A 27,725-nucleotide genomic window follows, 5' to 3' on the forward strand; every position below is an offset into this window, starting at 1 on the left:
ATGCTGGATCTTTCATTGCACTGAAACTTCTCTCTACTTGTGTTGGCATGGGCTCCATGTGGGCTCAGTAGTCGCAATGCACAGGCCTAGTTGCCCTGCAGCGTGTGGGATCCCAGTTCCCCAACCAGAGATCAAACTCATGTCCCCTGCACTGGAACGCGAATTCTTAACCACTGGACCACCAGGGAAGACCTCCTCCACTGATTACATTTTGTTCTATTCAGATACTGAAAGAAAATAACTTAAAATTGTTTCGTCAAGACAAAATATATATATAGCAGATGTATTTCTGGTCTTCTAATGATTGCACTGTGTTTGTACAACTAACCATAATTGGGTGCTACAGTTTTTCACCTAGAAGCATTTGTCAATTTTAATTTGCCTATATTCTAGCAATCCATATTTCCCCCTCGATTTAAGAAATCTGCTCTCATTCCCTTTTTAAGTGAAGTAAGCCAGAAAGAAAAACACCAATACAGTATACTAACGCATATATATGGAATTTAGAAAGATGCTAACAATAACCCTGTGTATGAGACAGCAAAAGAGACACTGATGTATAGAACAGTCTTATGGACTCTGTTGCAGAGGGAGAGGGTGGGGAGATTTGGGAGAATGGCATTGAAACACGTATAATATCATGTATGAAATGAGTCACCAGTCCAGGTTCGATGCACGATACTGGATGCTTGGGGCTAGTGCACTGGGATGACCCAGAGGGATGGTATGGGGAGGGAGGAGGGAGGAGTGTTCAGGATGGGGAACACATGGATACCTGTGGCAGATTCATTTTGATATTTGGCAAAACTAATACAATTATGTAAAGTTTAAAAATAAAATTAAAAAAATATTAGTTTATTTTTCCCTCTGGAGGCAGATAGTTCAAGGCTCTGCTTTACAAAGAAGAGAGGGACAAGAGTTGTCAGACTCACTGCTTCTCAAGATGCTGAATGACTTCGTAGCTATCACATCTTAAATTCTTGCTGAGCTCAGTCATGGTAGTTTGTTTATTTGTGTGTTCGGCTACTTTTGTATGTTCAGTTGCTTCAGTTGTGTCCGACTCTGTGCAACCATATGGACTGTAGCCTGCCAGGCTCTTCCGTCCATGGGACTCTCCAAGATGAGAATACTGGAGTGGGTTGCCATGCCCTCTTCCAGGGGATCTTCCTGACCCAGGGATCAAACCCATGGCAACTCCTGGCATTTTCTGCATTGCAGATGGATTCTTTATTGCTGAGTCATCCAGGAAGCCCAACCTTTGATTATGAGTTTGTATTTTGTTAAACTTAGTGTGTGGGAATTCTAAGTGTCAAAATTTGGGTTGCTTTCCTTCAGAAAGAGTTTTTAAAGTTATAATATTTTAATGGAGATATAACTCACGTATTACATCAATTTAAAGTGCATGATTTAATGGTTTTTAGTTTATTCACAGAGTTATGCTTTCATCACCCCATCATATTTTGGAACATTGGACTGATGCTGAAGCTGAAGCTTCAATACTTTGGCCACCTGATGTGAAGAACTGACTCACTGGAAAAGACCCTGATTGGGAAAGATTGAAGGCAGGAGAACGGGACGACAGAAGATGAGATGGTTTGATGGCATCACCAACTCGATGGACATGAGTTTGAGCAAGCGCCAGGAGTTGGTAATGGGACAGGGAAGCCTGGTGTGCTGCAGTCCATAGGATCACAAAGAGTCGGACACGACTGAGTGACTGAACTGATCCTGATATCACTCCCAGCAAAAAATTCCAAGCCCATTAGCAGTCACTATCTATTGTACCCAATCCCCAGCCTCCTTAGGGAATCACTTATCTGCATAAACACACGTGGGCATATGTGGGAGTGACATTTGAGAGAGGCCACCAGGCCTAATTGGGTAATATGTTCTGCTATACAGCTGTGTTCTGCTATACAGCTGTTTGTCACTAAAAGAGCTGTAAGTCTTTCAATGCTCTCTACTTAATACCTAACAGATCAAAATTTTCTCCACAAGGAAACAAAGACATTTACTTAGTGGACCCTACACATCCTTCAGAAAGAAAATAATCTGTGATACTAATTAAAGTCAGTATCAGGGACTATTTTCTAGTTACTCCAAAAATATAGCAAGGATGTCCTTTATGAGTGATAGTTCAGGACCAAATTCCATGTACCTTAACCGAGACCAAGCATCTTCTTTTCAATCCAGTACCTCTTTTCGTAAACTCTCAAGATCAATATCTACAGTGACTTATTTGGCCTTCAACTTATTGAGAACTGATTTTCCCAATAACTTTGTCACCATCAGGCCTGACTGTGGAAATCCAAAAAGAGGTGAAGAAGGGGAGAAAATTCATTAGACATGATTAATCATTAGTGGCTAAAGCGGAATGGACTAAACTGTCCCGACTGGGTAGATTCCTTCTGTCATCTCATTTAATAATTAATCACAAGTAAATACTAAGATATAACCACACTGAAATTAAACGTGGGCTTGAACTTCTCTAATTCTATCCTTTCATTGACTCTTGACCCACCCAATGTTAACAGACACTTGGCAGATTCCCCCAAGGTCCCTACTATTGCCTGTTGTGTATCCCCTCCCCCAGATTCACTGTGCTTCCCTCCTCCCTCTCTCCCATTCAGTGTGGTTTTGCTTCCTGCAGCCCTTACATGTATCCCTGATATAGTCAGGCTAATGCTGCCTCCTGCAGGACTTTACATGAAGCTGCACCCTTTCTTAGCTTCATGCCCTTCCTTCTGTGGCTTTTATTCTCCAAGAGGTTTTTTCCCTGAAAAACCTTCCCTCACAAATCACTTGCACGTGAAACCTCATCCTTGGGTCTGCTACGGGGAATACCAGCTGAATCTCGTTTACTCTCCAAATATTTAGGAAAACAAACAAACATAAAAAAAGAAGCTAGCCTTTTGCATGGAAACAATACCATAGACAAGCCAAAACAAATTGGAAAAACACATTTGGGACATGTGACAAAACACTCATTTCCCTGATATATAAGAGCTCTTGAAAGTGAAAGTTACTCAGTCCTGTACGACTCTTTGTGACCCCATGGACTGTGTAGTCCATGGAATTCTCCAGGCCAGAACACTGGAGTGACTGAGTAGCCTTTCCCTTCTCCAGGGGATCTTCCCAACCCAGGGATTGAACCCAGGTTTCCCACATTGCAGGTGGATTCTTTACCAGCTGAGCCACAAGGGAAGCTCAGGAGTACTGGCATGGGTAGCCTATTCCTTCTCCAGGGAATCTTTCTGACCCAGGAATCGAACCTGAATTGCAGGCGATAAGAGCTCTTAAGCAAATCAATTCAAAACATCTCAAACCTAACATGGGAAAAGGAGATGGACCAGAAATTAAAGCAAAGAAAAGATGCATAGCCCAATTTCTCAAAATAAAATACATTATTATTAAATGAGATACCATTTTTACATTACTCAGATTGGCAGAGGCTCTGCAAAGCATCATAATACAGTGTAGTCTGGGTATGGGGAATAAGCACTAATTTTTGGAGGAACTGTTAACTGGTACAATGTCTTTAGGAGTCAGCTTTATATAGATAAGAATTGTCTTTTCAACTCTGACTGCCCTTTCTCATTTTTCTCTTTGAATTCTGTAACAGCATTTGCTGCATTCTGAATGTTTGTGCCCATTAATCTTCATATGCTGACCTCCTAATGCCTTTTGTGATGATATTAGGATGTGGGCCTTTTGGAGGTGTTTAGATCATGAAGGATGGGTGCCTTTATAAAGAAGGCTCAAAGAGTTTGCAAGACTCCTTCCTCCAAGTGAGGACTGCAACCCATAAGAGGGCTCTCATCTGATCATGCTGGAACCTTGATCTGGGGCCTCCCAACCTGCAGAACTGTGAGAAATAAACTTGTGTTGTTCATGAGCTACCCAGTCTGTGGTACTTTGTTACAGCAGATCAGATGGATTAAGTAAGCATTTATCAGTCTGAAAATACTTGTTTACTGTTTTTCTTATTGTTTGTTTCTTCCTATTAGAATGCAAACTCCAGAAAAATAGATCCTGGTCTATGTGGTATCCTCCATGTCTGTGCTTGGATGTGATGAATGCCCCACTTTAAATAGTTGAACCGTTAAGTAGTTGGCACTTGTAGTGTGGTTTGACATGCCCCAGTGATTCTAGAACACTTCCTCTATAGCCCCCTGCAATGTCTGAAATTCTCATTTAGGCAGTCAATGAACACACAGAGAGAGCCTATTAAACTATTCCTTCACGAAAATATAAACAGAAGTAAATTAGCTAAGGAACTGGAGCAAGAAAAGAGTAAACTTTAACTGAGGCTGTGGACAAGTTGAGATCAGAATCATGCAGTAGATTTTAATTGATTGCAAACAAGTAGATGACAGATCTTGGAGGGAGGGTGGGGAGCCTCACTTGGGTTGTGGAGATTATCCAACCCAAGTAGGACAAAAGATGTCTTAAGATAGTACAGAAGAGAAACCAGATTCCAAACCAAAGCAGATGGAAGACTACAGTGTCCATCAGGATGCTCTGAACAGGGAAGTGAAGGCGAGGGCACAGAGGAAAACTGAATGCATTGGGACAATTCAAGCAGAGAAGCAGCAGATTAGAGCAAGAGCCTAGAGAGAACAGCAAGGCTGAGAGTAGAATCCATTTTCTGGGTGAAGGGGAAGCATTTGAAGTGCCAGTGATTTTAGACTGAAATAAAGGAGACTCCCCAGTTTTACCACTAGTAGGAATATGGAAGGGGCAGGGTTGAGGTATGGAGCAGTCTCTGTCCTTCCTTGTAGGACCCTCTGTCATGGTCCAGATGCTGCCAGGGCTACACTTGACTGCAGACCAATGCTACAGGAGACAGAGGGCTCCGGACACAGCCTAGGTTCAGCCAAACCGCTGGTTTGGCATTTTGGTTCCAGTCACAGCTCTTCAGGCACTTTCTGAGTTGTCTTCCTCAGATTAAAAAAAATTTATTCTAAGGGAGCGTTCCTTGGTGGTCCAGTGATTGGGATTTGGTGCTTTCACTGCCACGGCCCCAGGTTCAATCCCTGGTCAGGGAACTGAGATCCCACAAGCTGAGTGGTGTGGCCAACATTTTAAAAATGATAAAAATTTTATTCTATGTCTTTGAAGATAGCCAGAAATTCTCAGACAGCACCCCAACCAGTCTTTTGATGAAATGAATCTCTTGAGTTGAAGAACCCACAGGGCCTCATGCAACTGGTTTCTTTTCTTCACCTGACCTTCTGTACTACGGCTCTCCAGGACTTTCCCAATGGACTAAGAATGGTTCTGAAATCTGAATCCAAGGGATTCAACTGAAATTTGCTCAGCCTGAGGAAAAAGAAATCGAGTGACATCTGTTGAGTGACAACCAACTTCATAAGGTTGTTATTAGTATTAAAGGTATTAATATGTGTAGAGTGTCTGAAAGAGAAGGAAGGAAGAAAGAGGGAGGGAATAAAAAAGAAGAAAAGTTAAAATATTAATGACGCTTCAACTCCTCTCAGGTTTGGGGCTAAGACCAGACTTGAGCTAGTATACTTTTCCCTTTCCCTTGTGGTGCTTTATACCCCCAAGGTATGTAGGCTCGGTAGTGATGACCCAAACTTGCCCATTCTCTATGGCATTTTTTTCTGAGAAAGTTATAGAACAAGGCTTCTGGGATTTGGTGCTTTCACTGCCCAGGTTCAATCCCTGGTCAGGGAACTGAGATCCCACAAAGTGAGTGGTGTGGCCAAAATTTTTTAAATGATAAAAATTTTATTCTATGTCTTTGAAAATAGAACAAGGCTTCAATATATAACTTTAATTAGTCACTATTGGCAGAGTTAGAAGGTTACAACATTAACCAGGAGATGAAAGACCTCCACAAAGATTAATAATTCAACTCACTTCTACTTTAGGTAAAGTTTTGGTCTTTTAGTTTAAAGGACTTCGCATTCTAACTTCCTGGGTCCCAGGATGTGGAAAGTTAGTAAATATGAATATAGCATTTCCATTTTCTGGATCAAGACTGAGTAAACTAACTTAAAACATAAGACATAATTGCCACACTAACACTCCTGATCATTTGGAGTAAATGCATACACACACACACACACAAACACACAGACAGACACAAATAGCTGAGTGAAAAAAATTAATAAAAGGACTAACAATTCTGTAAAAATTATCTAAACCAAAAACAGGCAGATAATAGTTTAGGGGCAAGAGAACTGCACTAGGGTCTAACTAAATGCATACCTTTGAAGATATTTAGACAGTTTTAATTCCTTTTTCAAGTGAGGTTAATTCTAATAGCCATATGATGGCTAAATATACAAACAGAAAGATGTCCATCATCTACATACTTAGATAATTAAAGTATTCAAGCACCCATTCAGGAAAATGTCCTGTGTTTGTCTCATATTTTCATCTCTATAGTAGTAGCTCATATAATAGAGAGCACTGGGCAGAGCTTGAACATTAGAATTAGCTAGAACTGGGTTTTCTAGTTTTAGGATGGGTGGGCCAGTTATTTAATCTTTTTCTAATGCTTATTTCTTCATTTGGGAAATGAGGATAATTCCTATACCAGGGCATTACTAAAATATTTAAATACCGTAATTAACTGTTTACTGGGAGTCCTTAGATAATTTCATGACTGATTGTTGATTGTCTGAGTTTTAGAGATTTGGTTGAAATCGCTTCCCTGTGAAAACACTCTTTAATTTTGATGAAACTCTTGCTATTCTCATGTTAACACTTAAAATTTAATATTTCACACTTGATTGATGGCAGTTTAGGCCATCAATAAATACTACTTATATCTTGGGTTTTTTTAAACTATTATAAGTTAAGCATTAAAATCAAGTAAGCCATAAAAATGAATAGAAACAGTTAAGGAGCTAAAGTATTAAATAGATGCAACCTTGGGAGACCTACTGCCTTATGATTAAGTTGACAAGTAAGCACATGCCTTTGAAATTTCTTTTTAAGTCTTTGAAGTTATCTTATTATCCATCTATTCTGGCTTTTTGTTGTTGTTGCAAGAACCATAGGTCTTATGAAGCTCTTATCCCCATCCCTCAAACTCAGTTAATCCATCCCCCAATCTCAAACTAGGTTCAAACTCTTCAAAAATTCTAATCCTGCTTTAGAATGGTAGGCGGAACAGCCTACCATCCTAATGAATATTTCTGGATATGTCTATGGCTGATTTCCCCGTCTTCTCAGAGTTCTGTCTTCCCAGTGCCTTTTCCCAGTTGGTGAACCTCAAGGACCCTCCTATCCTGTCATAAAGTGGCCAGATTCTCAGTCGCCTGTCACAATAGCTCTGTGTTCCTAATTCTCTGGTCTCAGGTGGGAATCATAGGGGGCTCCTGTTTATCTCTGTTCTTGGTGAGGAGACAGACAGAATTGATTGCTGTGCTCATCCGCAAGGGTAAATGTGCTCAGCTCTTTATGGAGTAGTGGAGAGGGGCAGAGATGACAAGGTCTATTCACACACCTTTGTAATGCCACTAGAAGGCTGACATCGTAGTTGGTTTTTCAATAGCACCTGTTACATGTTTTGATATATATGTGATGTGCTAGGTGTACTATTTGTTTTTATAACATCAATAATAATGGTTATTAATGATGACTCTTATTGTGTAGATGTAATAAACCTGCTAACAGCCAAAGTAGGTTTGATGTTGAGAAATACTCCTGTTAATTATTGCTGCTTTGGTTTTTGGTAACTACTTCCTTCTTTTCTGTGAAATAGAAGACTGTTTGGCCATACTAATATTTAAAAACCTAACATTGTAAAAAGATCTGGAATCTATACTAATCGTTTGTTCTGCTACTATTTGTTTTAAAATGTTACTTACTTATATGCCACTTGCTTGTCCCATAATCCAATTTAAAAGACTGAAGTCATATTTGACAGGTCAGAAAAACATTCCAGTCAGACTTAGTAGACTTGTCCACCAGTTGCAAAGAGGCAAACAAATGAAAAAGAGAGGAAGACATATTAATGCCACATACAGCACACACTAAGGCTTGAGTTAGTCTGATGTGCTGATAAAGCACACGGAGACCTCAGAATCCATGGAGACCTCATGTAGGCTCCCTCTCAGGGCACATAGCACAGTGATAAACTGAGGCACAGTGCCACCATTAGATCTGGCTTCTCTGTACTATGACTGTGCTTAGTATTTCATTTCCACCAGGACAACTGCCTGTGGGTCACACATTTACATTAAAAACTTGGGGGGAGGGGGCAGTGGTTTCCTAGGGAAGTTTTAATGTCAGCAGGTCTGAGAATCAGTAAATGGTCTTTGGGTTTCCATTTCTTTCATGTTCTTCCTTCCTTTCATATACAAGAGGGTGTAGACAAGGGATGATTTCATTAATAATGACAACAGGAACAGCTTCCATTTATTTGGTATGTACTATGTGTCTGGTGAATAGTGGAAAAGGAACTTTATCCTCTTAGGTTCTGTAACTGGGGCCTGAAAATTCAACTGGTAAAAAAACCAGGTGAAGAGAAGAAAAGCATATAAACTTTATTGAATATTTTTACATGTACATGGAAGCTTCCATAGCAAAAAGGGAGACCCAAAGGAGAAGTTACGATCAAGAGTTTACAGATCTTTTCAATAGAGAATGATAAATTATGAAGGAGTGACAAGACAAAGAGAAAGAGCTTTGATGAGCAGTAACTGTGACTAGGAAATATCTGAGGGAAACTACTGGAAGCTAAGGGTCATTTTCATAGGTTTGTGCAGGTCCATTTTGGCATCAACTACCTTCCTCTGGTGGTAAGATGTTCCTCGCATCCTGGTACAGAGTACACATTTTACATGGGAAATCTTCAGGAAGAAATGGGGAAGTTAGAGAGACTGTCTGTTTTTTCTGTTGCTGCATCACCTTCAGCTCAAAATAATCAAATATGGGAAAGTGGCACATTTAGGGGTAGCATTGTCTGAATCCTTCACGGGCTTTGTGTTAAGTGGTCAGTGCACTTTACCTAATGAAAATTTCCCAACAGACCCAGGAAAGTGCTGCTATTAATACCTACATTTTTGTAGTTAGAAAAAAAATTAAAGACAAGAAAAACTAAAGTGTAGTGAAGTTAAATAGTTTGGGCAAAGTCACATTGCTCCCAAGTTGAGAAGCCAGATTCCAGGCCTGCTGGTCCTCACATAGAAAACCAAGTTGCTTAGTCCAGTAGTTTATTCATTTACAGACATGAAGGAGCCCTGAGACAGCTCAGAATTCTGTTGTGGTTGCTGAAGAGGTTAAAGAGCATTAATAACTTACCCAAGACCACATAATTAGAAAACAGCTGACTGAAGATGCAGTATCCAGGTGTGTCAGACTGAAAGCTTTCGAGTATCAAAGTGGTTTGATCCATTCCACAGTAAAAAATGCAGCTTACACTGTGACCCAGTGCACACATGTATAATATATATAGAAAAGGCTTATAAATTCATACTCATGCTTACTGTGTGGGGGTGTAGTACTTTCTGAGTTTCCTATTCTGTCCCATTGTATTCTATCTTATTGTATTCCACTCTATTATTGTCTATTTCACTTATTTTCTTTAAATGCTCATTCCAACCAATTAAATCAATTCCGAGGTCCACTGTTAGTTTGCGACCTACAATTTGTAAGGGAAATTTTAGGGATAAGCCTACTCAACATCACTTTCTTAGATAATCATGCTCACAGTTACCCTGCATTTGTGCCTAAAATGCACAGACTACTTAGGTGATTTAGTTTCTGCTCTGAAATGCTCTCTGTGAGTAGATTTTGACCAGCGACGATCTCAGTGCAGAGACTAGCTGTGCTCTTATGCAAGCACTGAGTGAGCTCTCCTATTCCCTTACTTCACTTGGAATACGCTCTAGGTTCATTCACCTCATTAGAACTGACTCAAATTCATTCTTTGTAAGGCTGAGTAATATTTCACTGTATATACATATCTTCTTTATCCATTCATCTGTCGACGGACACCTAGAGTGCTTCCATGCCCTAGCTACTGTAAACAGTACTGCTGTGAACATTGGGATACACGTGTCTTTTTCAATTATGGTTTTCTCAGGCTTATATGCCAAGTAGCGGGATTTCTGTGTCATCAGTTCAGTTCAGTCATGTCCGACTCTTTGCGACCCCATGAACTGCAGCACGCCAGGCTTCCCTGTCCATCACCAACTCCTGGCACTTGCTTAACTCATGTCCATCTGTCAGTGATGCCATCCAACCATCTCATCCACTGCCTTACTCTTCTCCTCCTGCCTTCAATCTTTCCCAGCATCAGGGTCTTTTCCAATGAGTCAGTTCTTCACATCAGATGGCCAAAGTATTGGAGCTTCAGCTTCAACATCAGTCCTTCCAATGAACACCTAGGACTGATTTCATTTAGGACTGACTGGTTTGATCTCCTTGCAGTCCAAGAGACTCTCAAGAGTCTTTTCCAACACCACAATTCAAAAGTATCAATTCTTTAGCACTCAACTTTCTTATGGCCCAACTCTCACATCCATACATGACTACTGGAAAAAGCATAGGTTTGACTAGACAGACTTTTGTTTGCAAAATAATATCTTTGCTTTTTAATATGCTGTCTAGGTTTCTCATAGTTTTTCTTCCAAGGGGCAAGTGTCTTTTAATTTCATGGCTGCAATCACCATCTTCAGTGATTTTGGAGCCAAGAAAATAAAGTCTGTCACTATTTCCATTGTTTCCCCATCGATTTGCCATGAAGTGATAGTACTGGATGCTATGATCTTAGTTTTCTGAAAGTTGAGTTTTAAGCCAGCTTTTTCACTCTCCTCTTTCACTTTCATCAAGTTAGTTCCTCTCTCTGCTTTCTGCCATAAGGGTGGTGTCATCTGCATATCTGAGGTTATTGATATTTCTCCTAGCAATCTTGATTCCAGCTTGTGCTTCATCCAGCCTGGCATTTTGCATGATGTACTCTGCATAAAAGTTAAATAAGCAAGATGACAATATACAGTCTTGACCTACTCCTTTCCCAAGTAGATTTTTAAGGAATCTCCATACTGTTTTCCATAGTGGCTATAGATAAACTGAGTATTATCCAATAGATAACTTGCCTCTGGGAGAATGTGCTGTGTTGTGCTTGGTTGCTCAGTCGTGTCTGACTCTAGGTGACTCCCCTGGCCTATAGCCCACCAGGCTCCTCTGTCCACAGGGATTCTCCAGGTTTGGAGATTACTGGAGTGGATTGCCATGCCTTCCTCCAGGGGATCTTCCCAACCCAAGGATCGAACCCAGGTCTCCTGCATTGCAGGCTAATTCTTTACTGACTGAGCCACCAGGGAAGCCAGGGAGAATGGTAGGACAATAAAACTGATGCAGTAAAACTTAGGCAAAGGAAAAAAATAATTTGATAAAATGATTAACAGATAGATAGATTCATTTATTCATCCACTCAATTAAGTACTTAGGGACCTCCTACTACATGACAGGCACACTACTGGAAACTGGAACATAACAGTGAATTTACAGTCTGTCAGGGAGGGAGATATTTCAAATTTGAACAGGAATTGTGGCTGGTGTACTAAGAAATAAGTACATTTTTTCTGACCACTTTGGTACGCTTAAAATAGCCTTGTCAGATCTGTTGATATTTGGAAAGGCTGCATAGTGGGAACAGTCTTATAGAGTTATATCCCTAGGCTTGTAATAGAGATTTTTAAAATCTAAGAAAGATTAACATGAAAGGTACATAGCAGGATCTCACTGGAATAAGACATATAGAATTTCCATATAGAATTAATTCTGTCTGTGAGAACCTGTAACTCCCCAAACTTCTCCTTCAAAGGAACAGGAACTTTCAGGTATACTGAAAAATTTGAGTTTTATTTTTGTTTGCATCTTGGCTGAAAAGCTGGCCTAGACTGGATGGTCACACGTGCCTGCTGAGAAATCATCTAGTTGCTTGAGACTTCAGCCAATGGTTTTGCTTTCACAAAAGCAAAGCACGGTTACGCATTCTTATGGTAGACTGAAGAGCGTGGCTTTTTAGGGTGATAATGTTAAATCACTTCAAATTCTGACATTTTTGAACCAGTCCTCTATTCTAAGAAAAAAATTCAGTCTGCATCCTGGGTCTTCCATGTAGAAGCCTGATATCTCTGTAGGCTTCAGATATCTTAAACAGATATGATGAAAACATCTGTTTGTTGTATTGTCTTCTGAAGCTGAGCTCATCTTTAACAGTATTTATCTTCACCCTGAGTAAATGTGCTCACATACATTTAATGCCATTGGGTCCCTCTTGTCTCTAGAGAAAGGAAATTTATGAATAGACAGGTGTTTTCTGTTTATGTTAGACTATAGCGACCATTTGGACCTCTGCTATAATCCCATATGTAGAAGATTTAGTAACTGGGACTTTGATGATTCAGAGAAATAAAACCCAAAAGTCATCTGACTCGTCAAGGGAGGAGAAACGATGCTTATGGCTAATAGGAGGCCAAGTGCAAACTCATGGCCCATGTTATATCTATTTTACTGTTGTGAATTTCATTGTGCAAAGCACTGGTAAGATTGGAGGTTTTCATTATTCTTCCTGAATTTGAACTTGACTGGTATTGTCCAGAAGGGGAAACTATTCCTTGCTACCCCTCTTGAGTTTTTGTGCATGGACAGGTAATAAAATTGACACAAGATAGATTAACAGGAGAAAAATTAATTTCATGTACACCAGAGATCATAAAATGATGCTTATTGATCAAAAGTGGGCAGCTTTTATATCTTTTATGTAAAGAATAAATTTGTGAGCATTGGATAGGACAAAGAAGTTTAGGTTTGGAGCCGTAATAAATAAGAAAATTAAAGAAAGTTTGCTGCTGCTGCTGCTAAGTCACTTCAGTCGTGTCCGACTCTGTGCGACCCCATAGACGGCAGCCCACCAGGCTCCCCCATCTCTGGGATTCTCCAGGCAAGAACACTGGAGTGGGTTGCCATTTCCTTCTCCAATGCATAAAAAGTGAAAAGTGAAAGTGAGGTTGCTCAGTCATGTCCGACTCTTAGTGACCCCATGGACTGCCGCCTACCAGGCTCCTCCGCCCATGGGATTCTCCAGGCAAGAGTATTGCAGTGGGGTGCCATTGCCTTCTCCGAAGGAAAGTTTAGATGTGTGTAATAAATTATTAGAGAAGGAACAGGGTTTGTGTATATGAGCTTCTCAACCCTGAAATGAATTATCTCTGGTGATAAAGATATCTCTACTAGCAGCCTTCAGAGGGGAGATTTATCTCCTGTATTCAAGGAGACAAAGAAGGATCAAAGGGTTCACATATGCGCTGCTTTTCAAGTAACATTAATTAGAAATAATCAATATGCAGCTTTGGCATCTTTGGGGGCAGGCTGTGTGCCCTGAACTCCAACCTGCTAAGCCCCCTTTGTCCATCAGTACCAGGCAGCTGAGGCACTGGAACCACAGAAGAACCAGCCCTGGTCCCAGCTTTACGTGATGGAATGTTGGTGGGATGACTGCAAGTCAGGCGTCATGGCGCTCAGCCTGCAGTCTGACAGGAGCACCCCTGGGGAAGCTACTGTACTTCTAATTAGCCTCTAGGATTTAGAGACTCTTCATGGCTTTATTCCACTGTTCAATTACTTCATTTCAGTCACATCTGAGTGTATCAGGAAGTCATGCTTGGCTATAGAAGACATACTTGTTTTCTGAGTAATGTTTGAATTCTGGCTATGGATGCTACAGTTCTTTTTTAGTCTATTTGAACATCTTCATTTTAAAGTGTCACCACAAGCCATGATTTTGAGTTTACTGGAATTTCAGATACATTAAAGTCATTTATTTCATTAACTGGTTAACTCACTCTGCATCTACAAACAGGGGGCTGACAAAGATTCTCCACTGGACCCTACGTGTCAGGCTCGATAAGGTCTCTTTTCGTCATTGCCTCAAACGCTGGGCTTCTTCTGTAGCCTTCCTTGTAGAGTCCAATTCTAGCAGGAACCTTCTGAAGGCAGTTTACCACGAATGCCCCATCCTCCTTCTCTGTCCCCTGGACCTGTAGCAGCTTCCTCATCTGCCACCATCCCCCACATGACCTCTGACCACCTGGCTTGCATTCAGCAAGAATCCTGTCAGGTGTCTTTAGCCAGACTCTCCCCTCACCCCTGATGTTTCCTTTAGTAATTTTGTAGCCACTGACCACCCTCAGCCCTCTGTTCCTCGGTTATAAATTCTCAGAGTCCTTGCTGTATTCAAAAATGGAGCCCAGTTGTATGCTGAGGTCTCTTTTCCCCTATTGCAGTAGTTTGTCTTCACAAAATTTGTTTTTACTGCTTTAATTACTGTCTTGTTCTGGTTTTTATTTAATAGTTCTGTGGCTTCTGGATGATACATTTTGGTTCTTGTTTAAACATCTTCACTTTAAAGTGTCACCATAAGCCATGATTTTCAGCTTATTGAAATTCAAAGTATGTCATTCATTCCTTTAATAACTAATCCCTGTGTGTATCTATTGTGTATCAACTAGTGGCTTAGAAAGTTGACAATAACCTAATCCTACAGTTAAAGGTATATTATGTACTTCTTTTACAAGGCCTCTGGATTTTGCAAAGGTATTCTGGACACAGAAAGTCCTTATAAGCACATTCATATTCTTTCCAAAGGGATTTTTGTTTAAGAATAAGATGAAACTGCTTTCTTATTTTCAATTAAACATTGTCCTAGGTATTGACCTACCAAGCATTTTCCAAAGCTGAAATATTTATATCTTTTACAAAGTAACAATATAACTTTGCTTACAGTTTTAATATTTAGAATTTTCATGTTTAACAATACTGTGGTTTTCTAGCTTCTTAGCTATATTACTCCCTGATTTTATCATGGCACAATAGGACAAACTTTTATTGCATAAAGTGAGCATGTATAGATTACATCTCTGTGTTCCACTACAGCCATTAAATAGAGTTTCAGAACTCCTCTTGAGGAACTTTGTTATTTACTTGGCTCTTTTTTTTCTCCTCTCCCTTCCCATTTTAAGGAGCAGAATTCAGAAAATTAATATTTTCCTTTAGCTAACAGATATCAAGTATAGCTTTACATTTTGAAAATGTGGAATCTAATTATTTTTACCAATTTTGTAAGGAGAGATTACCTTTGCAGTGAATGCTGTACTTCCTTGAAATGGGTGCCTTGAGTCCATTCTTCATCTATATTACACTACAGAAATTTGTCACTATTTAACAAAACACATCAAAATTACTGCAAATGAGAATTTGTTCTATCATTGAATTCTTAAACTCATTTCAAATGCTAATAGAAAAATTCATAGCATTCTTATGTTAATTTACCATCATTGCTAACCCTCTTGGTTAGGAGGCACTTGAGTTTCCAGGATTCACACACACATATTCAAACATACACACACATGTACAGGCACACACAGAAAAGCCCCTTTCCCCCCATCATACAATAACATCTCAAAAGATTTAAGTCTTTAACTGACTGGGCAAAGATCTGCCTTTTCTCACCCAGTAGGTTAAACACTGCAGAGCTAATAGATTGAAACAGTTTCTAACCTACTGACTTCTTAGAGGAAAACTTTTAAAGGTGCTTCAAAAATAAGTTGTCTTTTAAAATTAAAGTTTATAGGGAAAATGAGGTATGACTTTTGGTGAAAAAAATTAGAAGTTCCGTAATGTGCTGTTTTTAAGACCAACACTCTGGGTTTGGAAGTTGTTTGGCACTTAACTGTGCTTGCTAGGAGCTTCCCAGGTGGCGCTAGAGGTGAAGAACCTGCCTGCCAATGCAGAAGACATAAGAGATGTTTGATCCCTGGGTTGGGAAGATCCCCTGGAGAACGAAATGGTAACCCACTCCAGTATTCTTGTCTGAAGAATCCCATGGACAGAGGAGCCTGGTGGACTACAGTCCATAGCATTACAAAGAGTTGGACATGACTGAAGCAACTTATCTTACAGGGGATACACAGATTAAAAATTAGCAATTTCTTTAGCCTTGAGGGTCTCCAGTCTGTGTAAATTTAATCTGTGGGAGATACGGACAAACCTGAGACAAAGTAGGAGAAGGAATGAATAATAAAGAATACTGGTGATGATAATGATAAAGGGAAAAGGGAAAGGAGTCGATGGAATGCAGCCACAAATGTCATTAACTTCTCTTATTGAATCAAGTTTATTACCTATTTCCGGCCACATTACTTATAAAACATCATGACTTATTCTTATTAACAAGAATTGCTTATGACAATGAAGATCCCAGCTAGTCCAAATATGCTCTTTGCTACTCATAAAGCTCTGGACTTAGGCTAGTTCCTTTAACTGGGTCTCAGAAGTCAATGTTGAGAACCTCGAAGTTTCTGCTGTAAATGTAATCCATTTAATTCTCTGACTATAGTCAGAAACCTCTGATCTGTGATTTCTCAATCTTGCCTTTGTATTTTAGACCTAAAAATGCTCCTGTTTATTTTCTCTCACCTATGAATTAACACAGCAGTCTCCCAACTATCTGTTTGGAAAATTAAATTCCTGTAGATCTCTTCCTAGGGCTTCCCTGGTGGGTCAACAGTAAAGAATCTACCTGCAATTCAGGAGATGTGCATTCGATCCCTGGGTCGGGAAGATTGCCTGGAGAAGAGAATGGCTACCCACTCCAGTATTCTTGCCTGGAGAATTCCATGGACGGAGGAGTCTAGCGGGCTACAGTCTGAGGGGTAGCAAAGAGTGATGCAACTGAGCACACACACACAGAGCGATTCCCACTGAAACTCAAACCTGCAATCAGTTTCAAGCTCAAGTGAGTCTTCCTGGCCTCATGGGCTTTTGCCTCTGGTCATTGCCTTGGCTCACACAGACACCAAACATCTTGCTATGTATGAAACAGTGACATTTGAGGTTAGGTTGATGATCATCAGGTGGGCCAAAGGATGGAGTTTTACTTAAACTCTGAAGACTTCAAGAAGGTTTTATTCCACAGAAATGCAGTTTCTGGTTCTGGCTCTGTCACTGGTTTGTTATAATTAGGTCAGTTTGAGTAAAAGAGTTACATTATGATGCATATAAACATGCTAATTTTTAATCTTGAAGATGAAACTGGCTTGAGAAAAGAAACTTGTAGAAACTACAATCCTTTTTACCTTTGGTGATTAGAACGAGTTTTCCAGGGTTGCTGAAACAAACTGCAATTAACTTAGTGGCTTAAAACTACAGACATTTATGATTTAGTTCTGAAGGCCAGAAGTTCTAAATCAGGGTGTCAGCAGGGCTGTGTTCCCTTTCAAGACACCAGAAAAGAGTCTTTTTTGTCTTTACCTAGCTCCTGTTGGCTCAGGGCACCTTGGCATGCCTTGGTTTGAAGCTGTGTTACTTCAGTCTCCATCTTCATAGTCACATGGCCTTCTTCCCTACATCTTTGTGTCCTTTACTCTTCTTCTATGGGTACCAGTCACTGAATTTAGGGCCTCCCCCAATCCAAGACGATATCATCTTATATCTTTAACTATTTATATTTGCAAAGACTCTATTTCCAAATAAGGTCATATTCTTATGAGGTTTGAGGTAGAATTGCATTTGTGGGGGGCACACTGTTCAACCCATTAGAGTAACTATCCTCCTTTAAATGTCATAGCTTTGTTACTTTTTAAAATTTAAATTCACAATTAAGGATAGAAGTGTCCATTCTTTTTTTGACAATTTCTGTAAGTAGAGATCTTCCCATTAGGCTCATTCTTCCCCAAGCTTTTTTTATATAAAATGATCATGTGGAAATTAGGTATGAACCTTATTTCAACAAGTTTAACCTAATCCTTTCTTTATTCCATGTAGTTGTCTCACCAGCTGCCATTCAGGTGTTTGTATTGGTAGTTTAGAGGAGTGTTTCCTCCAATGCTACTTAAGGTGAAGATTTTCTAACTCCTAAGTAAGAAAGTTTATAAGGGCTTAAACTATGAAAAATTTTAGTTCTTTTATATGTTTTAAACATTAGCAGGGAAAATCCATTTTCTTCAAAGCATGAGACTGTAATGGTTCTTAAGATTTTATTTTATTCTGCCTGTGGTGGTCTCTTTAGAGCAACTGCTTTTCAGCAATGGGAATAAATGGATATTTATGGTAAGACCACATGTTCCTGGGAAAAACGTTAAATTCTCTTTATACAGTTACATAGCAGTATGCTAGTAATCCAATTCAACATTCTAGTTTCCTCCTAGAATTACAGAACATTTAAACACGTCTTCTTGCAGGTAATTTTTACAAATACCAAATGTTAAATAATACATAGTTTAATTTCTTATCCTTGACTCAGAATGTTTTATTGTACCACAAAATGTGCCCTAACACTTCACATTGTGACAATCAAAATGATATAATACAATGTCAACTATAGAAGACTATAAAAGGCCAAAGTTCATGTATTCCTTTCCATGAGGTAGGCCAGAACCAATCCTTTTACTGGAAGATATAAAGTCATAAAATATTTTATTAACTTTAAACACAAATGTACATTACTTTGATATAGTATGGAGCACAAAAAATAGCACTTCAACGTACCCCTCAAAAGGCGATTTTATTTGATTCAATAGTTTCGAGCAAACTTTTGACTTATTTCCTCTGGCAGAAGTGACTTTTACCTCTTCTACCTGCCTTCCTTAAGAAAGGGAAAAAAAAATAATGGTGAAATCTCACCATTCCATGAGAGGTTTTTTCCCACTTTTTGGCAGAACACTGAAAAATGTTCTTTCAAGAAATAACAAACTGAGAGGTTCAACTTGGAATTTATTTTTATTTAACAGTTTGTTGCTAAGGCATTGTTTGGTACAGCATTCTGCACAGCTAGGAAGGCACAAGGTAAAAGAGCCACCTTCATTTCTCTGTAGGTTCAACAGTGATTTGGAAACATGAGACAAGCATTAGTCACTATACAATCTGTATCACACATAAGAGAAAATAATTTCATTAATTCAAACACAGGAGTCCTTCATCTTCAAACACTGAATTAAACTCCCTGCACTTAAAGTCAAGAACTTGACTGTGAAGCTTACAATCTCTGACATGGAAATGTAGTGTAATGACATATTCTACATTTACTTTTTTTTTTCAGTTACAGATGAAGCAACTTGCAAAACATTCCTAAATACGAAGGAAGAAGAATATTTAAATGTAAATCATCATTATTCATTTTTATCCATCAAAGTGGCTTCATTCTGTGTTCATATCTTGCATCAAATATTAGGTACACCAAAGCGTGTAGGAGAAAAAAGTGCCTTTCATAGTCATCGCTCTTTGTGATGAGAATGCTGAGGCGCCACCATATCTCCTTTCGGAGCTTTGCTGGGTCTAGCGGAACACCCCAGGCAGTGTTCACCTTCCTTCTGCTTCCGTGTTGTTTGGCTCTGGACTTCAGAGCACCCCCTCTTATTTCAAACACTTCTTTCCTCTGGGCCTGGAATGCCCCAGTTGAACGTTGTGTTAACAGAAGATTTCAACTACCTCCAGATCTGAGACTCTTCTCTGTAAAAGGAAGCCCCCAGAAAAGTGCTACCGGACAATTTATTACATTATTTTATGCTGATAGACTTGGCTACTATCCTCATATAGATGAAAAAACAGGCAAAACCGTATTCGGAGGAATTCCCCAGTTGGGAAACTTAAAAAGTCATTTGGAGAAAGCAAAAAATGACATTGCCTATTACATACCAAATGACAGCGTGGGCTTGGCGGTCATTGACTGGGAAAACTGGAGGCCTACCTGGGCAAGAAACTGGAAACCTAAAGATGTTTACAGGGATGAGTCAGTTGAGTTGGTTCTGCAAAAAAATCCGCAACTCAGTTTCCCAGAGGCTTCCAAGATTGCAAAAGTGGATTTTGAGACAGCAGGAAAGAGTTTCATGCAAGAGACTTTAAAACTGGGAAAATTACTTCGGCCAAATCACTTATGGGGTTATTATCTTTTTCCTGATTGTTACAATCATAATCATAACCAACCTACTTACAATGGAAATTGCCCTGATGTAGAAAAAAGGAGAAATGATGATCTCGAGTGGTTGTGGAAGGAAAGCACTGCCCTTTTCCCTTCTGTTTATTTGAATATCAGGTTAAAATCTACTCAAAATGCTGCCTTGTATGTTCGTAATCGTGTCCAGGAAGCCATTCGGTTGTCTAAAATAGCGAATGTCGAAAGTCCACTTCCGGTTTTTGTATATGCCCGTCCAGTTTTTACTGATGGGTCTTCAACATATCTTTCTCAGGTAAGTAAATAAAGCAAGGTAAGAAAGCTATGGAATACTGTCCACAAATGGTGTTTAGTGGAATGGAACACCATTTTTGAAGGGAGTAAAACTTAGCTTTTAATAATCTTTAGGAATATGCACTCAGGTAGATCTGCATCCTTATATGAATGTAAAATAAGAATATATTTCATTTTTAATGTAATCATACAATATTTTAGCAACCATAGACAATTGGGTAGTATAAACAATGTATTAATTTAGCTCCTTTTATGGGCCTACTCTCTTGTCAATAAAAGTAATTAAAATAGTAGCAGAAAATTCATGTTTTTGTTATAGTAGGACAGTGGTGGCATAAAAGATAGAAATGAATAGTGGAGAAATACTTACATAATTATTGTTGGGTTAGCATTCTTGGCTTTGGCGTTACTGTCCTGTGTATAACACTTCATTGTATTCCTCCCTGTTAACTCTCCCTATCACCTTTGCCAGGGTGACCTTGTGAATTCGGTTGGTGAGATCGTTTCTCTAGGTGCCTCTGGGATTATAATGTGGGGCAGTCTCAATCTAAGCTTATCTATGGTAAGTTGAAATGATGAAAATAGATGTGGAAACAGATGAAAACATTTCTACTTTGAATGTTTATGAGAATTGTTGTGGGATTGAGTAATAAACATGATCTTTGGCACAAAGTAGTTGGTGCTCAATTAATAGTGGTTAAATCAAACTATCAATTGTATGGTTGTGTTATAAGGCAGCTTTCCAGTGAGGAAACAGAAATTTGTTGAGATTAATTGAAATTCTCTATGCTACCTGGCTAAGAAGTAGCAAAAACAGGACTATATTCTTGTTTTTTTTTTTACTTACTCTATTGTGCCGTGTTGCTTCTCAAAAGAAGAGCTCAACTAGTCAACATTCATTCACTCATTCTTTCATTCACCCAATTACTGTTTTATTAAGCACTTACTTATTTACTAAGTTGATGACAGTTTACTGTGGGGGGTCAGCAACTGGGATGGTGTGGGCAGTTGGCAGTTAGTCTTTGAAAATGTATTAGATTGTTCAAAGCTTCCCTAAGGGAGAGGAAAAGGAACACTTTATTTTCCACAGGTTGTATTTAATAGTGTCTATTTTAAGCAAAACTTGTTTTATCAGGAAGGAAGGCTTATTTAGCTCTACATAGTATGAACTGTATTCATTTTTTCCTAATGCATTTTCTTTACTTCAAAAAGCCTTAAACCATTCTATCATGACCTACTCCTTTTATCTCTTTCTTTCTCTTTTCTCTCTTTCCTTCTCCATATCAGGTCTTTATCCTTTACCTCTTCAGTTTTCTTGACTCAAAACATGAATAGAGCTGTCACATGGACACTGCTGAGTTGGAGCTGAACTTTCCTTCTCTGATCGATGTGGAAATACTAGTAACCTAGGTGCCATGGAGTGTGTCTTATGAAGCTCTTGGTCCAGAGGTTTCATCCTAGGACTTACAAAGAACAGAATTTACACTCTAAGACCAAAAGAGATCTTTTGTATCTTGTCCTTCAGATACACTAGCTGTATTTCTCCTTCATTTGTAAAGGTATTTAGCTTTTTGAAATTCGTTTCAAGATTATCTGAGCCCTCCTACCTATTTGGTAGATTCTATTATCTCTGGTTTGATCACCAGTAAAGGGAAATAATATAGACTATAAGTTCAGATAATGGGATATGTCCCTTTTGTAATATCTTTTATATGTCAGAAAATTATTTAAGAATTATAATTCTCGTAGGAATATTCCTGATTTTTATCAGTTGTTTTCTCAAATGTATAAACTCTCTTCTCAAGGATCCCATTAGTTCTTTGATGGAACCATTTATAAATTCCCCATTTATAATTTTTTTTTAATTGAGAACTTCACACTTACTCTGATAAGGAATGAATCATGCCTTCTCCAATTAGTAGGGTGACATTAGCAGTATGACATGGCATAGAATTCAACTGCTACACTTTTTTTTTTAATTGCACTTCAATCTTAGATTCGCATTCTTCTACCATGACTCTCAAATCACCTTCAGTATTCACATAGAGACAGTCCTTCAACTTTAATATGAAGACTTCCTAGTTAATGACACTGATTTGAACTTGTTCCCTGTAGACCTTTCCCAATTTACAATCATTTTGAATGTTAATTCTATCATTACTTTGCCTTTTTCCTATGTCATCAATACTGTCATGGATTGTTTGTGTTTTCTCTGATCCACTGACAACTTAAAAAACTGGTAATTCCAAGTTTACTTGCAATGATTGGAATTGACTTAAAACAATGGTTATCAAATGTAGGCAAATCATTCCTTCCATTTCATCTTACTAGACCCAACTGTGAGACAGAGTCAGCTTCTACTGGCTTTAGTTCATGAGACCTCATTGTTAAATATTCAGAAATTTTGTGAACTGTTTGTTAAAAATTAAATTACAAAAACTTAGAATAAGTATGCAAAAACAAAAGTATGCTAAGTATGCTAAAAACAAAAGCAATAAATACTAAAAATGTATCAATTATTTACTTGTCCTATTATCCATACTTTTGATTTATTTATATCAATCATATATGTGTAAGTGGAAATGGTATTATGCAATGGTGTGTTTCTTCCTACCATAATCCTGTCCTATGTAATGGTGATGTCATGTTGGTAGCTTAAAATTGGCCATGGTAGGAGTATTTACAGCATGGATTTTGATGAATACTATAAACTAGACTTTATGTCTTAGAGAAAGACTTTAAGCCTACAAAGACTGCATCTTGTGTAGGCTACTGACTCTCAAACATTCTCATCCTTTCACTCCTCTTCCTGCCTAGTTCTTGTCTCTGTAGACAACTCTAATGTCATCTGTGCTAAGTCACTTCAGTGGTGTTCAGCTCTTTGCGACCCTATGGACTGTAGTCCATCAGGCCCCACTGTCCATGGGATTTCTAGGCAAGAATACTGGAATGGGTTGCCATCTCCTTCTCCAGGGGATCTTCCTGATCCAGGGATTGAACCCTTGTCTCTTATGTCTCTTGCTTTTGCACATAGGTTCTTTACCACTAGTGCCACCTAGGCAGCCCAGATCAATGTCTTTGATCTTGGTATAAATTCTCATATACCCTTGGCACTGGTGATACTGTGTTGAAGAATACTGACAAAGTCCCTGCCTTCATGAAGCTCATACAGTTGGAGGGATAAAAATAATTGTTCTTGTTGTTTAGTCGCTAAGTTGTGTCTGACTCTTTTGAAACCCCATGGACTGTAGGCCACAGGATCCTCTGTCCATGGGATTTCCCAGGCAAGAATACTGGAGTGGGCTGCCATATTCTACTCCAGGGGATCTTCTCTACCCAGGGATTGAACCCACGTCTCCTGCATTGGCAGGCAGATTCTTTACCACTGTGCTACCAGGTAAGCCCAATAGAGGCAACACAAAACAATAAAAATATTTTATGTGGTAAGTTCTATGCAGAAAATTTAAATAGAGAGATGTAAGAAAATGAACAGGAAAGGTGTCTAAGAAGGGTCTGGTCTAATGAAAACTGCAATCTGAAAGACAAGATGGAGTCAGTAATGTTTAAAATGAGATGGAAGAGCATTCTGGGCAGAGGAAACAGTAAGTGCAGCTTGAAATGAACCTGCCATGCTTGTGAAACAACTAGTGTGTCTAAGGCCAAGTGGGTGAGGGTACAAGAGATGGGTGAGGTTACACCTCAGCAGGCTGTAGACAAGTTGAATTATATTCTTAACACCATGTAAAGCTATTAGAGGATTAAGAAGAGGTTTTCTATTGCTGCCATAAAAACTACAACAAACAGTGGTTTAAACAGCAGAAAATTATTATCTTACAATTCAGTAGTTCAAAAGTCCAACATGGACCTTAATGCACTAAAATCAAGATGTCAGCAGGACTGCGTTCCTGTCTAGGGAAAGACCCTCATTTGCTCATTTGGGTTGTTGACAGAATTCACTTTCTTGTGTTTATAGCATAAAGATCTCTATTTCCTGTCTGGCTATGGTTAAAGTGATTTCGTTTCTCATGAGGTCACTATATTCTTTAGCTTTTGGCCTTTTCCTCTACATTCAAAGCCAGCAATGCTGGGTTGAGTCTCCCTTACCTTTGTGTTTGTCCTCTTTCTCCCAGCTCATTTTTAAAATCCAAATAGAAAACGTTTCTACATTTTTACAGACTCGTGGTTAGATTGAGTCCATCAGATGGTTCAGAATATTCTCCCCATCTCCTCCTGTCCAAGTACTAACCAGGCCCGACCCTGCTTAGCTTCCAAGATCAGATGAGATCAGGTATATTCAGGGTGGTTTGGCCTTAGACTTTCCCAATCTCAAGATCCACAGCCTTAATCAAATCTAGAGGGTCCCTTTTGCCATGTAAAGTAACACAGTCACAGGTTCCAAGGGACTGGAGTATGAACATCCTTGGAAGGATCTTATTCTGCCTACCATTGATGGCATCATTTCAAGAAGGTAACAAGAAATAGATTCAAGTGGAAGCTGCCAAGGTTCCTCAACTTGCCTGCCAACCTACCACAAATAAACACTTCCTTTGATCTTAATGAAGGATGAGCACAGCCAACTCATTCAATGGAATTGTTGATCATGAAAGAAAGCAACTACCTTCTATGTTTTGAAAAGGATGGATTCCTACTTTTAAGAAGTATCCATTTCAAGATGAATCATTTTAGTGACTCATCACTCATACTCTGCCAAATAAGTATATCTGCAAAACAGCTGTCATAGTTCAACCATACTTGAATTATATATAACATTTAATATATAGTCGGATGAACCTGTTTAGGTGTTTTGAGCTAGCAATTTTTTTCTTTTTTTAAATATTTAATTTTTTTTACAAGGTTGTGTTGGTTTCTGTCATACGACAATGCAAATCAGCCATAATTATATATAGATCCCTTCCCTCAGCCTTCCTCCCCTCCCCACATCCCATCCCTCCAGGTATCAGAGTGTCAGATCGGGCTCCTTGACCTACACAGCAACTTCTCACCCCTTCTAGTGAGGTGGATGAACGTAGAGCCTGTTATACAGACTGAAGAAAGTAAAAGAAAAAAAACAAATATATTAACGCATATGTATGGAATCTAAAATGGTATTGATGAACCTCTTTGCAGCGAAGGAATGGAGATGCAGATGTGGAGAATGGACTTGTGCACGCAGTGGGGGAGGGAGAGAGTGGGATGAAGGGAGAAGGCAGCACCAACATACACACTCTCAGGTGTTAAGATGGGATAGCTGGTGAGCTAGCAATTCAGAAACCACTCTTTCCAGTGCTTAAAAGTGTCTGAGCAATGTGATACTTCTTATCTTTATTTGTACTTCATATTAGCTACACATTGAGGTAAAAAATGATATGCTGGACCCTGTGCTTAGCCCTTTTATGTACTGTATCTTTTCATCTTCACAACAACCCTATGAGGTAGGTTCTATAATTATCTTTAGATGATGAAGCTGAAGCATAGTCAGGTTAATTAATTTTCCCAAGGTCACCCAGAAAGGAAACCAAGACTTAGAAAGCTTACGGGATTCCCAAGCTCACATAGCTAGCCATTGATAGAACTGTGACTCCAATCTGGGCAGATGGGCTCCAGACTCCATGCTCTAAGCCCTCCACCCCCACTCCACTCCACTGTACCATTCCGCCCCTTCCATCCCTGTTAGTGTAGGAATTATTGAGGAGACTATGGCTAGGATGTATTAAACCTCAATGGGTCAGTGATTTAGTGACATGAAATGGCATGTGAAACTTACTTACAAATGTCACACACACAAAAATAGCTGGAATGGTCTTGATAAAGCAAAAAAGATGAAATATTTCCTACCTCTTACTGATATTTTGGTACTTCCTTTAAAATTGCTTTATGTAGTGAATTAATTCATATATGAACTAATTTACTTAGATCTTAATAATCTGATCTTATAATTTTACAGCAATCTTGCATGAACCTAGGCACTTACTTGAACACTACACTGAATCCTTACATAATCAACGTCACCCTAGCCGCCAAAATGTGCAGCCAAGTGCTTTGCCACGATGAAGGAGTGTGTACAAGGAAACACTGGAATTCAAGCGACTATCTTCACCTGAACCCAATGAATTTTGCTATTCAAACTGGGGAAGGTGGAAAATACATAGTACCTGGGACAGTCACACTTGAAGACCTGCAAAAGTTTTCTGATACATTTTATTGCAGTTGTTATGCCAACATCCACTGTAAGAAGAGAGTTGATATAAAAAATGTTCATAGTGTTAACGTATGTATGGCAGAAGACATTTGTATAGACAGCCCTGTGAAGTTACAACCCAGTGATCATTCCTCCAGCCAGAAGGAGGCATCTACTACCACCTTCAGCAGTATCTCACCCTCCACTACAACTGCCACAGTATCTCCATGTACTCCTGAGAAACACTCCCCTGAGTGCCTCAAAGTCAGGTGTTCGGAAGTCATCCCCAACGTCACCCAAAAGGCGTGTCAAAGTGTTAAATTGAAGAACATTTCCTATCAGTCACCTATTCAAAATATTAAAAATCAAACAACCTATTAAAATTAAATTCAGTCCTTAAGTTTCCTGTCTACATGCTTTGTGCTTTTATATTTTGTACATTTTTATATTTAATATTTAGCCAGATGATTTTTTTTTAGGCAAGTAATGATACCTATATAAACTTTTACATTTGAAATGTGAATCAAAACTCATGGCCAAGACAGTATTTTAAATTTTTGAGCAAAGATTGTTTTTCATGATTAAATTGAACCTGGAGTTATTATTAATTGATAAAGAATTGTGACCAGTGCCTTTAACTTTCAAACTCATAGTTGGGGCAGTGTTAATAAATCCACTCATACCACATTTTGCTTTTGAAACTCAAAGTAGACACTTGATAAAGAAGATAGATAGAATTTGCTATGGAAGATATCCAATTTTGTATTTTCTAATTGCCATGTGAAAGTTGCTCAGTTGTGTCTGACTCTGCAACCCTTCATAACTATACAGTCCCTGGAATTCTCCAGGCCAGAATACTGGAGTGGGTAGCCCTTCCCTTCTCCAGGGGATCTTCCCAATCCAGGGATTGAACCCAGGTCTCCCGCTTTGCAGGTGGATTCTTTACCAGCTGAGCCACCAGGGAAGCCCAATTGCCATGAGTGTATTGCAAATATTTTACATACTGTGAATGTATATATACTAAGAGGTACCTGTTATATTCTTGATTCTACCAAAGACTGATTATAAGGCCTAGAATACTTAGAGGCCTAATTTTCTTCTGAGAAAAGTAAAGATGTGAATAATACCAATTTACTGCAAATAAAATATCTTTACAAGTAGTTTGTAGTATGTAATAAAATTGTCAAGAAAATATTAATTCCAATATCTTATCTTTTAAAATGTAATATCCTAAGTGTACTAGTCTGTCTGAAACATGGAATCATGTTTTTTATTTTACCTTGATAATGTGTTCGTTCTGTTTTATAAAAAGATAAT

General features: G+C 38.9%; 1 protein-coding gene and 1 long non-coding RNA gene across 3 annotated transcripts in view; one reads left to right on the forward strand and one right to left on the reverse strand.

Moving 5' to 3' along the window:
* The window catches only part of LOC139182754 (uncharacterized), a 47,207-nt gene that overhangs the window by 10,322 nt on the left and 9,160 nt on the right, over nucleotides 1-27,725 (reverse strand). The window lies entirely within an intron of this gene.
* SPAM1 (sperm adhesion molecule 1) lies at nucleotides 7,314-26,863 on the forward strand. Of its 2 annotated transcripts, XM_019959017.2 has the most exons (4): nucleotides 7,314-7,414; nucleotides 19,085-20,231; nucleotides 20,703-20,792; nucleotides 26,175-26,863. In XM_019959017.2, the coding sequence occupies exons 2-4, from the start codon at nucleotides 19,272-19,274 to the stop codon at nucleotides 26,787-26,789; spliced, it is 1,665 nt and encodes a 554-aa protein (XP_019814576.2). In that variant the 5' UTR covers nucleotides 7,314-7,414; nucleotides 19,085-19,271; the 3' UTR covers nucleotides 26,790-26,863. The 2 variants fall into 2 exon arrangements, with proteins under 2 accessions (XP_019814576.2, XP_070644183.1); XM_070788082.1 differs by lacking the exon at nucleotides 20,703-20,792.

Source organism: Bos indicus, chromosome 4 (assembly GCF_029378745.1).
Source record: "Bos indicus isolate NIAB-ARS_2022 breed Sahiwal x Tharparkar chromosome 4, NIAB-ARS_B.indTharparkar_mat_pri_1.0, whole genome shotgun sequence".
Lineage (NCBI taxonomy): Eukaryota > Metazoa > Chordata > Mammalia > Artiodactyla > Bovidae > Bos > Bos indicus.